The sequence below is a fragment of the Nanorana parkeri genome, unplaced genomic scaffold, assembly GCF_000935625.1.
Source record: "Nanorana parkeri isolate BGI_ZX_2015 unplaced genomic scaffold, ASM93562v1 scaffold1801, whole genome shotgun sequence".
NCBI lineage: Eukaryota > Metazoa > Chordata > Amphibia > Anura > Dicroglossidae > Nanorana > Nanorana parkeri.
In genome coordinates, this window is record NW_017308069.1 from 227852 (window position 1) to 242410 (window position 14559).

Consider the following 14559-nt stretch of genomic DNA (forward strand, 5'->3'; position numbering starts at 1 on the left):
CAGAACGAAACAGAACGAAAGAGAGAGAAAGAAAGAAAGAAAGAGAGAGAGAGAGAGAGAGAGAGAGAGAGAAAGAAAATGAAAGAAAGAGAGAAAGAAAATGAAAGAAAGAAAGAAAGAAAGAAAGAAAGAAAGAAAGAAAGAAAGAAAGAAAGAAAGAAAGAAAGAAAGAAAGAAAGAAAGAAAGAAAGAAAGAAAGAAAGAGAGAGAGAGAGAGAGAAAGAAAATGAAAGAGAAAGAAAAAAAGAATGAAAGAAAGAAAGAAAGAAAGAAAGAAAGAAAGAAAGAAAGAAAGAAAGAGAGAGAAAGAAAATGAAAGAAAGAGAGAAAGAAAATGAAAGAAAGAAAGAAAGAAAGAAAGAGAGAGAGAGAGAAAAAGAAACAGAAGGAAAGAAAGAGAGAGAAAGAAAGAGAGAGAAAGAAAGAGAGAGAAAGAAAGAGAGAAAGAAAGAGAGAGAAAGAAAGAGAGAGAAAGAAAGAAAGAGAGAAAGAAAGAAAGAGAGAAAGAAAGAAAGAGAGAAAGAAAGAAAGAAACAGAAAGATGGAAAATGAAAGAAACGAAAGAAAGAAAGAAACAGAAAGAAAAAGAAACAGAAAGAAAGAAAGAAAATGAAAGTAACAGAAAGAAAGAAAGAAAGAAAAAAAGAAAGAGAAAGAACGAAACAGAAAGAAAGAAATAAACAGAAAGAAAGAAAACCAGAAAGAAAGAAAAGGAAAGAAAAAGAAAGAAAGAAAGAAAGGTAGATGCGTGCTAAAGAAATGCAATCACAGATTTTTATTTTTCCAGCAAACCTATTTTAATAGGAAACAGTCATGCATTTTAAACATTTAGAAGTGCTGCTTGAGAGCAGACACAAGAAGATGTCTGCTGCTACATTTGTAAGCAGGAAAACCTCCTTTATGTGCCTGTCCAGAGCTGAACCCAAACCTACACAGGGGTGTGGAAATGTAAAAAAATACCTACTTGTCCAAGGACTAAAGTGGGGGCCAAATCTACTTGTCCCTCATGACAATCTACGTATTTGCCCGGATACAAAAAAATCCTTAACCAAGGCTGTATTTAACGGTGCTAATTTGCAAGTGAAATTCAGGGCAGCACTGGATGGTAGTATGGGGTACAGGTAGTTAACCCGTAGAGGCAGAGGGGAAGGACTGCTCGCTGAAAGTTAGGTATATCGGGGCGGGGGGGAGGGAGAGTTGGCCAGATTTGAGCAGGTAATTCAATTTTCCCAAAATTCTTGGTAAAGAAAACTCCACTTTAATGTGCATGTTAGAGAGTACTTGCTGTCCAGCTACCACACTATGTCACACAGTGGAATGGGGTGAAGCACTCAGCATACACACACACACACACAATGTCCTACTCGTGAATTTATTTTGCATGCAGATGACAGGGGCAGTGGGGTAGGTTTAAATTTCTTTAACTTTGATTTACTTTATTTTTTTTTACTTTTTAAAACTTGTATTGATCTCATCTTTTACTTTATTTTTAAACGTATTTTTATTTATTTACTTTTCACACTTTGTGATAACCCCTGTGTGATAGCATTTGGAGGGGACAGGTTCTCTTAATTGAACCTGTCACCTACAATCCAGCTGAGATGGAAAGGCAGCTGTCTCATCTCAGTGTTCACACAGAGCAGAGCGGAGAACCGACGTACTCCACTCTGCACCCCACTCTCCAACCTCAGCTAATTTTCCGTGGTCCCGAGTCCCCCAGAATAGCAGGGACCCTGAAGACCATGACGGGAGGGAGCCAGTGGGTGGGGAGATGGTGGTGACATAGTGGGCGGGGACAGACGGCAGATGGGAAGAGGCGCGAGGGGGAGTGGCAATCAGGCTGCTTATAAGTGATCTTGAGCAGCTGTACAGTTGTTCGAGATCATTTGTACAAAACGGCTCCTCCTCTACATTTGGCCCTGCTGCTTGCCTGAAGCAGGGCTATATGTAGAAAAAAAAAACTACCGGCCCAGTCCCCAGAACTGCATGTCCCGGGTGTCGGGTGATAGGAATTCCACATCCCTGCTACAATATGAGAACTTCCTTTTCAAAGATATGTAATTTTTGCACCTTATAACTTTTTACTAGTGATTCACCAATACATATTTAAGACTGAGGGATTTGGACACTGCTAAACAAAAAGAAAAAGACCAGCCTGGTGTAATTTCACACCCCCAGACACTCACAGCACACAAGTTTTTTTGACAAAGCAGTATAGAGAGGCTGTGTCCTTAAAACTCCAAGAGAAGGGTACATGATTCAGAGATAATTGGGCTGTCCAAAAGCAGTCCAACTGAAAAGCCGGTTCCCTTTTGCAGGGACCATCAGGAATAAGCAGTCATCAATGGAAGCCGTGGCTACAAGCTAGGCAAGCACAGCTCGAACTACAACTAGACAATGAAGAAAAACTTCCTTCTGAAGTACTGGTGCCAAATAGAGGGACAGAAACACAGAGGGGGGGAATTTATCATAGGCAGTTGCCTATGGCAACCAATCAGCTTCTCTCTTCAGTCTGTTCAGTTAAGCTATGAAAATGAAAACATTTTCTGTTCAAGTTTTGATAAATTCCTCTCAGTGTTCTGTTCAAGGTGAAAGGCCAAAACCACCTAAGGAAGAAGGAGACTCTAGGCCTTATTATTGTGTAAAACCAAAAGGCTTTCTTTACTGTTCAAATCCATCAGTCCTCTCACACACACACACACCTCGCAGTGATGATGGCAACAAGGAAAGCAGCATTGTGAATAAGTGTGGAAAGGGTAATATCCCTGAAAGGTCCAAAAGGTGCTTTTAGAAGAGTTGAAAGAACCAAATTCAAATCCCACAGAGTGGCTGGGAATTCACAAAAAAAAAACCACCCTGCACAAAGGTCTTAAAGAATAGGAGGCTAGCGGTCTTTGGAAGAACCACACGATATATGTCCCATGATGGTACTCAGGGCCAACTGTTGATCCAGACCTGATCGCAAAAAGATTTGTCAGATCAGAATTTAAATGAGTATTTTCTTGGGGTGACTGTTTCTTTCATTGCACCAAGCCAACTATGTCTTCTATATGTGATGTAAGACCTTGCGCGAAGTGGACTTCTAGTTTTAAGCATCATAGGAATCAAACATACAGACCCCCGACACTCAAGATCTGGGCTTCAACAAGCAAAAAAAACCCCGAAACCATGAAACCAGGTGGTAAATCGGTCCTTGGGACAAGAAGATCTGGACAATGTGGAAGAGGCCACAGAATTTCAACCAGGAGTCTGATCAGGTCAGAGTAACATCTACCTGGGCCAATCTGGAGCTACTGCTTCTGACAGAGGATCTCTGCACCTGGAGACAAACCTGTCCAGTTTTTTGTTGACCTTGGAAGTCAGAAGGTCCATATCTGGGCATCCCCCCACCTGTGACAGTTTCTGGAGCACTTCCGGTTATAGGGCCCCTTCCACCAGATCCAAGCATTGCAGCTGCGAAAGTTTGCCAGTAAGTTCTGGTTCCTCACTGATGGCTGATGTACGCCACTTCTGTGGAATTGTACAACTAAATCCTAATCAGCTGACCCTTCAGTCTGCAAGTCCTATATTATAGGGGCAAGCAAATCACCCAAAGCACCAAAAGCACCAAAATGTTGATCAAGAGATGAGATTCCTCCGGTGCCCAAATCCCCTGCAGCAACAAGGTGTTTAGGACTTTTCTGCAGCGTGTCAGGCCGCCATCCGTTGTGAGGATCTTACAAGAAAATAGGATTTTGGTACTCACCGTAAAATCCTTTTCTCAAAGGATCTACCACAGATAGGTAAATCCGCTTGTCCATACACTGAACAGATTTTTCCCACAATGAAAGGATGTTGAGTTGTAGGAGTCTGGAGTAGTACTAGACAAAGAGGACTGCCTTCAAGAAGCCTACCATCAGCCCCAGGATTTGCATGCACAAGTGGAGAGTCAGTTGATAACCTTTGTGAACACACAGGGTGCTAAACACAGGCCGCATGGGAGGCCTGCAAACTGAAGTGCTGGGGAACCTCAGTAAAGTGAACAAGATCCTTGATGTCTGCAGAGGCCAGACATACATATACACCAGGGGATGTGGACATTTTTGAAAAAAACACTTGTCCAAGGACTAAAGCAGGGGACCTTATGTTAATCTACTTGTCCTGAAAAAACTTTTTTTTTTTTTTAACCAAAACCGTATTTAGCAATGCCAAGAAGAGTTTCTCATTGGTCAGCGCCGTCAGGTGACCATGTTGACCAACGAGTGATCGCAATATGCGAGCGAAATTCAGAATACATGGAACAGGTACAGATAGTACACCCGTACGGGTGGATGGGAAGGATTGTTCGCCGACAGGTAAGTATAGTGGGAGGGAGATTTGTGTGGGTAATTCCATTTTCCAAAATTACTTGGGAAATTTAAATTTACCCTTTAGGGTTGGTGCAGACTTGGGCAATCCCGGGACGCGCAATCGTGTGCGGTTGCATCCGCGTGGCAATTGCTGAAAAAAGGTACCCGGGCGGTATTGCGGCAGGAAACCGCGTGATCTGCCTGGCACGACTGGGGTGCCATTAGAAAATAATGGCACTGCCAGCGCGATTGGCAGTGGTGTGCGATTCCGTGACTGCCCAGTCATCCGCTCGGTTTCGTGCATGATGATCGGGCGGTCACGGATTGCACACCACAGCAATGGGTTGGTTTCCATTTACTTTGTACATTTTTGTAATTTTCATTTATTTGATTATTTTTACTTTAATTGCCTTTTTATTTTTTCCATTTTTATTTAGTTACATTTTTAATTATTTGTTATTTTTTACTTTATTTAAAAATATTTTTTTTAACTTAACTTTATTGCAATCACACAGGGACTAACGAGCCCCTGTGTGATAGCATTTGGAGGTGACCGGTACTCTTTATTGACCCCGTCACCTCCAACACAGGAGTTCTAGCACACAGGAACGAGCAGCGGCCGGGGACAGAGGCTGAGGGAGGTGACAGAGCCTGTTACAGCTCCACTGTCCGGCTCTCACTGTTCCACGCCCCCCGCTCTGTCATAGCTCCACGCCCCCTGCTCTCAGCGCTTCACGCCCCCCGCTCTTGCCGCTCAGTTAAAAAAAATCAGCCCTGCTACTTGTCCGCAGCAGGGCTAACACACTGGAAAAAAACACTTGTCCGGCGCCCGGAACTACATATCACAGGCGTCGGGCGATACGAATTCCACACCTCTGTAGCCTCATTGGCCACTTTATTGCTAGTACTGGGTTGAACCCCTTTTGTCTTCAGAACTGCTTTAATTCTTCATGGCATTGATTCACCAAGGTGATAGAAACATTCCTTAGAGAGTTTGGTCCATACTGACATGATAGCATCACCCAGCTGCAGCAGATTTGTCGGCTGAACATTCTTGATGCGAAGCTCCACCTGCCTGAACCGTTGATACACGGCAGGACGGATCCATGCTTTTATGTTGTTTACAAATTCAAATTCTGTCCCAACCATTCGAATGTTGCAACAGAAATCAGGACTCATCAGACCAGGCAATGTTTTTCCAATCTTCTATTTTACAAATTTGCTGAGCCCTTGCAAACTGTAGCCTGTTTCCTGTTCTTAGCTGACAGAAGCGGCACTCGGTGTGGTCTTCTGTGGCTGTAGCCCATCTGCTTCAAGGTTGGACGTGTTGTGTGTTTAGAGATGCTCTTCTGCATACCTCGGATGTAATGAGTGGTTATTTGAGTTACTGTTGCCTTTCTATCAGCTTGAACCAGTCTGATTATTCTCCTCTGACCTCTGGCATCAACTAGGTATTCTTGCCCAGGGAGCTGCTGCTCACTGGAAATTTTCTTTTTCAGACCATTCTCTATAAACCCTAGAGATGGTTGTGCGTGAAAACTCTAGTAGATCAGCAGTTGCTGAAACACTCAAACCAGCCAGTCTGGCACCAACAACCACACTACATTCAAAGTCACCTAAATCCCCTTTCTTATTCATTCTGATGCACGGTTTGAACTTCAGCAGACCATCTTGACCAGGTCTACATGCCTCAATGTATTGAGCTACTGCCATGTGATTGGCTGATTAGAGATTTGTCTTAACGAGCAGTTGAAGAGGTGTACCTAATAAATCCGCCAGTGAGTGTATATACAAATACACTGTATATATACACACACACACACACACACACACATATATTAGGGCTGCGGAAATTAACGATCAATTCCTCGATTAATCGTTAATTTCTTTGATCGATTAAAATTATTTTGATCGGTACTCACCTTTCCGCCGGCTTCCGGGTCCGTGACGTCACCGGACTCCTCCCCCCTTCCCTATTGGCTAACGAAGGGAAGGGGGAGGAGTCCATCTCCCCTTTCTCACCGGCTTGACAAAGAAGAATCGAGACATCTTCTAAACGCATTGCCGTTTAAACCATTGTTCCTCCTGACACTCTGCCTGGGCTTCGGGCTGGTGTAGGTCCAAGCAGTCTCTTAAACCTGTGCCCCTGTCCTGCAGTACCACCCTCACATCTGCTCTCCCCTCCTGCAGACCGGGACACTCTCCAGCTGCCATCCTCGTTTCTCCTGACACGCTGCCCGGGCCTCGGTCCCGGCGACCTGTCTCATCTGTGGCCCCGTCCTGCAGTGCCGTCTCCATATTCACTCTGCCCTCCCGCAGACTGTACGGCAGGCAATACACTCCCCAGCTGTCATTCAAATCCTCTGCACATAGCAGAGGAGTCCTTCCCTCCCCCCTCCCTCTCCACTCACGATCCTCATTGCAGCTAAGCAATGCAGTGACTCACCCAGCAGTCAGCTGCTTTCACGACCGTTCTCCCGTAATCGTCTCACTAACAGACAACATATACAAGTGTTCACAGCTTAGGGGTGACATTAGGGGTCTTGGAGACCCCGGATGTCTCCCTTAAGAGGACCTGTCATGTAAATTGGCTACTGCATAGGGGGCTTCTTTTTTCCGATTTTTTGCGGGCGCACGCAATTTAAGGCTTGACATGTTTGGTGTCTATTTACCCGACGTGACCCTGACTTATGTTTTACTAAAAATATGGGTAAGAATAAATGTTTTATAACATAACGTAGGGAAACTTTTTTGTTTTTTTTTACATTTATGGTACTTTTTTAATTATATAGTTAAAAAAAAAAAAAAACCCCGTGGTGATTATATACCTCCAAAAGAAAGCTCTATCTGTCCCCAAACTTTTTTAACATAAATTGCAAGGCTATAGTCCGGTCATGCTGACTGGTGAAATTTTTGACTGACTGGTGAGACACTATCAAATTTTTCAAGCCCTGTGTATATATATATATATATTCCCTGGTGGGGTCCTGGTCCAGTTGTTTGTAGTAGTTTCTATCAGATAATTTATAGTTTCCTTCTGCAATGTAGTCCTGGGTGTTCATGATAACTATTGATCCGCCCTTGTCAGCTGGTTTGATGATGATGTTTTTATCATTCATTAAGTTATGCAAGGCCTTTCTTTCTGGAAATTTTTTTTCTGTTGTGTGAGATCTACAGCCAGTACTCTCAGAAGACCCCATACTTCAAGAAATTTTCCCTCAGCCCCCAATACTGGCTTTCAAGCAACCACTGAACCTGAGAAGATTGGTACGCAGTAAGTTGACCCCAGAAGAGGAAATGCCATGTCTTCAATTATATACAAACATTCAGCGATCACTGATCACTGAGTGTTTGTGCTCGCTCTCCTCTCTGACACGCTGTCACAGGAGGCTGATCGAGCGGAGCAGGGAGGTGAGCTCAGCCTCCTGTGACAGCGCCGGCTGTCTCCGCCCACACACCGCTCTGCCGGACTGTGATAGGCGGCTGAGCGCTGTGGGAGGAGAGATGCCGGCGGCTCACAGAGCTCTCGTCCTGCAGCGCTCGGCCGGCTGTCACTTTCTTTTCTCCCCGCTGGAACACAGAGCAGCGCCCAGCGGGGAGAAAGGAAACCAGGGATGCGCCGATGTATCGGCTGAAACATGGCTCTTTCGGCATTATGTCCAAAAGTGCCATTTTATTATTTGATCCCCTGTATATTTTGCAAGTTTGCCCACTTACAAAGAAATTAAAGGTCTATAATTTTTATCATAGGTGTATTTTAAGTGATAGGGACAGAATATCAACCAAAAATCCAGAAAAAAAACACATGATACATATGTTGTAAATTGAGTTGCAGTTCAGTGAGTAAAATAAGTATTTGATCCCTAATCAAAACATGACTTAGTACTTGGTGGAGAAACCCTTGTTGGCAAGCATAGCGGTAAGACGTTTCTTGTAGTTGGTTACCAGGTTTGCACACATCTCAGGAGGGATTTTGGTCCAATCATTTTTTACAGATCTTCTCTAAATCCTTAAGGTTTCTTGGCTGTCGCTTGGCAGCTCGAAGTTTCAGCTCCCTCCATAAATTTTCTATAGGATTAAGGTCTGGAGACTGGCTAGGCCACTCCATGACCTTAATGTGCTTCTTCTTGAGCCACTGCTTTGTTGCCTTGGCGGTATGTTTTGGGTCATTGTAATGCTGAAAGACCGATCCACGGCCCATCTTCAGTGTTCTGGCTGAGGGAAGGAGGTTCTCTTCCAAGACTTTACAATACATGGTCCCTCAATGTGGCAAAGTCGGCCTGTATGTTTAGCAGAGAAACAGCTCCAAAGCATAATGTTTCCCCCTCCGTGCTTGACTGTAGGGATGGTGTTCTTAAAGTCATGGTCAGTATTTTCCTTCCTCCAAACACTGCGAGTCATGTTCATGTCAAAGAGCTAAATTTTTGTCTCATCTGACCGCAGCACTTTCTCCCAATCCTTCTCTTAATCATTTCATTGATCAAATCAATCCGTTTATTGGCAAACTTCAGATGGGCCTGTACATGTCCCTTCTTGAGGAGGGGGACCTTGTGGACGCTGCAGGATCTCAATCCATGGTGAGTGCTACTCCCCATTCAGAAATTCATGAATGAACAGGCTGTGATGTAAATCACAGCCTGTTCATTCATAACTGAGGAATTCCCCAAGTGGCTCCGTTGGCTAACGCAGGGAAGGGGGGAAGAGTCCGGTGACGTCGATGTCGGTGACTGCTAACGAAGGGAAGGGGGAGGAGCCCGGGGACGTTGATGTCTGTGACGTCACCGGACTCCTCCCCCACTCTCTCTCTATATTATATATAACCCATTTATATTGCAATATATATATTATATATATACATACATACATATATATACATACACACATACATACATACATACACATATATATTGGCAGGTCCGCCACTGGTGCCACGTGATTTTCACAGATGAGCAGGTTCACCCTGAGCACATGTGACAGACGTGAAAGGGTCTGGAGAAGCCGTGGAGAACTTTATGCTGCCTGTTACATCGTTCAGCATGACCGGTTCAGGGGTTGGGTCAGTGATGGTCTAGGGAGGCAAATCCATGGGGGGGATGCACAGACCTCTACAGGCTAGATAACGGCACCCTGACTGCCATTAGGTATCGGGATGAAATCCTTGGACCCATTGTCAGACCCTACTCTGGTGCAGTGGGAAATTATATAATTGAATGGCCCCCATGCTCGACTCACCTGAATCCAATAGAACGCCTCTGGGACATTATGTCTCGGTCCATCCAACGCCGCCAAGTTGCACCTCAGTCTGTTCAGGAGCTCAGTGATGCCCTGGATGCCCTGAAGTTGTTAGGCATCCATACAAGCACGTGGGGGCCATACAAATGAATGAAAACAGATCAAAGAAGCGCTACTGCCCTTTAAGTATACATATAAATAACCATGTATGTTGTGGTGTTCATGCATAGCAACATTAGCATGAGGCTAGATAGACAATTGAACGATTAAATGATTGAACAAATGGATAAAATGACTCACTGTTGTATGAGATTAATGGATGACTCAATGGTGACTGATGAGGAGTAATGTTTCTCTGCCGAAAGGGTGCCTATCCGGAATCCCGGGTCACAGGGAAAGGAAAAGGCTGTGAGCTATATTTTGGCCGGTTGCCTCCATCAGGGGCATATATATCAAAAGGATGACTCTGTGAAGAGTCACAAGCAAAGGGTGTCTCTGTGCAGAGTCACAAGGTCCCAGCTGGCCAGGCTGAGCCTTAGTGGCTGCGTGAAGGTGCGGCGAGGAGACCGCTCCGCTGCTGTCTGATTCGCTGTGTCTCGCTGGCAGTGAGCAGTAGGATCGATACACAGTGTGATGTCAGTGGAGGGCTGGGCGGAAGCTATCCAATGGCTACGCGTTTCGAGGCCGACATGTAGCTGTGTATGTGTTGGAGGCACATGGAGGCAGAGGAGTCGTCGCAGCAGAGGTGTGGAAAGCTGCTAAAGGGTAAAGCGTAATTCTGAGTTTTGCTGAGGAAAACCCTAAAAGTCCTGGGACTAGGACACAGAGTATTGTCCACTTGTATAGGAGCAGCTGTCACTGACGTTGCCGGTCCCCAGATCCGCTGTGCCCAGTGTGGCCCGGGACGGCACAGCTGCTCTGTGACAGGAGATCAAAGGGAGATCCCTCTGAACTCCTCTCTGTCCACGAATGCAGGAAGTGATGTATATTACATCACTCCTGCATTCTGCTGTCACTCTCCAGCTTCAGAAGCTGGGGAGAAGCTGGTGAAGCAGATCTCTGCTTCACCAGCTTCTCTGGGGGTCCCTAGGTGACATGGAGACCCCTGATGTCTCCATAAAGAGGACCTGTCGCATTAAATTGTCTATCACATAGGGGGCTTGTCAGTCCCCCATGTTATAGCAATAGAGTTAAGTGTGGGAAAAAAAAGGAGTAAGAAAAAAAAAAAAATGTTTTAAAGTCCCCCGCCCCCCACATACACATGCGTCGGATGCGCTTACATGCGAAAACGACAATTACGACCATTGTGTTGCACATGTTACATATCACCGCAAAGGTCGGACTGTGAGCAATAATTTTAGGGCCATCAATCACTGATAACACTATCAGTGCAGTAAACGCATTTAAAGCTTCGCCTTCGCCTACGATTTTGCGGGAGCGCGCAATTTTAAGGCTTGAATTGTGTGGTATTTACCCGACGTGACCAGGTCTTTATATTTTACCAAAAATATGGGTAAGAATAAATGTTTAACATAACGTATGGGAAAACATTTTTTTTTTTAAATATACGGTACTTTTTTCATTATAGAGTAAAAAATAAAAACCCCAGTGGTGATTATATACCTCCAAAAGAAAGCTCTATGTGTCCCTAAAAAATGTTAATATAAATTGCAATGCTATAGTCCGGTCATGCTGACTGGTAAAATGTTTGACTGACTGGTGAGACACACACAGTATACATATAAACACATATGTCTATGTATCTCCAGTCCACCAATAAGAGGAGGGTATCCGGGGGGGGCAGCACTCAACGCACAATGTTCTACACATGCGTTTATTTGTATGCAAATGGCGGGGGCAGTGGGGTTGGTTTTAATTTTGTTATTATATTTTTTACTTTTTAATTTTTATATATTATTTTTTAATTTTTAATTTTTTCCACTTAATTTATTCCTATCACATAGGGGTTGACAAGCCCCTATGTGATAATTTGGAGGTGACCGGTTCTCTTTATGGAACCTGCCCTCCAACACAGAACAGGTGTTCTGTGCAGTTCCTGACAGCCGAGACAGAAGGCGCTGTGATTTCAGAGCCACGGTCTCACTGATCACACAGAGTAGACGAAGAATGGACGTTCTTCGTCTGCTCTGCAGGCTCTATTGCTGAGCCATTGTGCCGTGGTCTCGGGTCCCCCAGAAAAGTGGGGGGACCCCAAAAACCAGGGCGGGGGGGGAACACACACGATCGCCGCTGCTAGTTTGATATAAGTGATCTGATCAGATCACTTGTACTAAATGAGCGGCGGCTCCCTGCTGTACATTTAGCTCTGCTTGTCCGAAGCAGGGCTAAATGTACAAAAAGACTACTCGCCCGGCGCGAAACTGCATGTCCCGGGCGTCGTGCGATAGGTATTTCACACCCCTGCCTAGGAACCAGGAAGACAGCAAGCTTCTGATAGAAAGAGTGGGGAAAGAGACAGACTGCAACAGAAAAAATGCACAGGACTTGAGATATCAAGCCGCTATATATGGTGTGTCTGCCTCTGATTTCAGCCCGAGATCCAAGTACTCTTTACTTGGCATGTTGACATCGCCCAGGGCTCCCAGTCAGGTAAGCTGTTTTTAAATGTAAGTGCATTAGCATGGTTTTTTTTATTTAACTAAAACCCTACATTATGCTGGGCTTTTTTTTCTTTGAACTATTTATATATACATGGACTGGCTGTGTCTGAAGGCTTTTGTTATCTAAATCATTTGTAAATTTTAAGTTCACGTGGATTTCAAAATGATTCCCATCTCTTAAAGCAATTCTTTGATTTAGCTCTTAGACTGAGCAATGCATCTCCGACAGTCACCACTTTTTAGCACTGGATCCCATCACAGCTGCTGAAAGCAGGCACCCTTTCAAATGGATGCTGTGACACACCAAGTCAACTGCAATTCCCCTATCTAACCAGCATGATTCAATGGCCAATAAAATGTACCCAGTCCTGATAGTGGAGTGGCAGTTTGTGGGGCTTAGTCAGACCCCTGGAACAAAGTAATACTAGCTTTGGAGAGACAAATTAAATAAATATTAATGTTTAGCAGATGAAATAACAGCCATATTATGGTATCTCTACCATCAAGCAACAGCTAGCTGTACACCCTAACTGAATACACTTTGTTTGCTAGAGCACTGCATATCAATATCCATGCTTATTTTGTAAATAAATACTTTTCATATTTTTTAATCTTTTGTTGCATCTCCTGCAGCATTGGATTACTCTTAAAAATAATAGGCACTTAAACTGTGTCTCACTTTTAGAAAAATAATTCACTCAGAGCAAGGGTCATAATTAATTTCATTTGGCATGCTGTAATGGACGATTGCACTTACTGCTTCAGAGTTATCGATAAAGGGATCAGTCTCATCATAGCCATAGCCAATGTCTATAAGATCCTGCATACGGTCTTTTCGATGGCGATGACTTTTTCCTCCCTGTGATAAATAAAAAACAAAGTGAGAAGTATTAAGTATAGAGTAGTAAATAAATCAGGGTTCGCTTTTTAGGATATTTTATTTTCAAAAACACAACACTTGTTATATTGTGGTGAAGTGTGTAACACATTTACAGTTTTTGTTTTACTGCTAGAGTGTGGAATTACTTTTAAAACCTTACATGATCAAGTTCACACAAAAAAAAAAACAATCCATGCTATATTTTTTCTGAAAGCAGAAGACCAATAGGATTAGAGATTTTGTATGTCTTAAAATACTTTCGCAAATATGATCAAAATGTAATGAATGCTGAAATGTAATCTGCTTATATTTTCCAGTCCCTTTCTCACCTCATTAACACAGGAATTAAAGGAGAACTATGGGGTTAAGGCTTTTCCCCACAGTTCTCCTTAAGGTAACGGGAGGACAAAAAAAAGTTTTTCATTACATACCTTTTCTTAGACCTCACAGTCTCTATGTAGATCATGACTGGTCAAAGGGACCAGCAGGGTGCTGCATATAGCTTTCTAAAAACATACCAGTATCATGCTTCAGTACTCCCCTCAAAAGTCCTCAGCCCTGATACAAGTAGTGGGCTAGCTGTGGGGAGGAGTTATGCAATACAGGTGGCCCTCGGTTCACAACGGTTCAATTTGCACTGATACAAAAAAGCACCCTGTTCTGGGGAATGTTGTAAATTGAAACCAAATATATATAATTGTAGGTCAATGGAAAGTGAGGGAGTTAGGTTCTAGGCCTCTCTTAAAACAAGGAATGGTTCTAAATAGAAACTGGTGTAAACAGAAACCCAGTAAATAATTTAGGTCCGTAGAAAGTGAGGAGGTTAGGATTCTCATTGACATAAATTGACATAAGTAACATGATACAGGTACATTTTATTTAAAGCTCCTTGTGTGAACTCATACAGCAGTTTTAAATATAACGTACCTGTATTTTATTACAGATGTCAATTTTGGGAAAGGTCTGGAACATAACTCCCTCGCTTCCTATTGACTTGCATTATATACTGGGTTTCAATTTACACCGGTTTCTATTTACAACAATTCCCCTAGGAACCTAACTCAAGCGTAAACTGAAAGCTACCTGTATTAAGATGCCCTAATGGGTGGATGCAAGTCTGGGGAAGCTGGTATCCCTAGGTATGCTTTATTGCATGTAGACTGGCATGAGTTACGGCCATATGTGATAAGCCTCCATGATGGAAAGAACTGAAATCCAATAAATGAAAGTGATAGACCACAGACATTAAGATAGGATGGAAGACCAAGATGCTTAATGTTCTCCAGCCAGTAAATGAGGCAAGCTCTATTTGACTTACTGCAGCTCCTAATGTACACTGTGAACAGTGTGCAGTGAAATGAAAGTAAGCAGTTTCAGTACAGGACACAAACCTGTACAACTGTGCCAGACTGAAGGCAAGTCTGGAGCTAAACTCTAAAGTGTATCAAAAGCCAAATATTTTTTAGTTTTTGATAAAGTGTGTGTGTGTGTGGGGGGG

At 43.6% G+C, this 14559-nt stretch overlaps 1 protein-coding gene across 1 annotated transcript in view; it reads right to left on the bottom strand.

Moving 5' to 3' along the window:
- Positions 1-14559, bottom strand: part of UBN2 (ubinuclein 2) — a 199070-nt gene that overhangs the window by 177745 nt on the left and 6766 nt on the right. The window contains exon 3 of the mRNA XM_018571668.1: positions 12939-13040. Within this exon, the coding sequence (XP_018427170.1) occupies positions 12939-13040 (102 nt within the window). The remainder of the gene's footprint in view (positions 1-12938; positions 13041-14559) is intronic.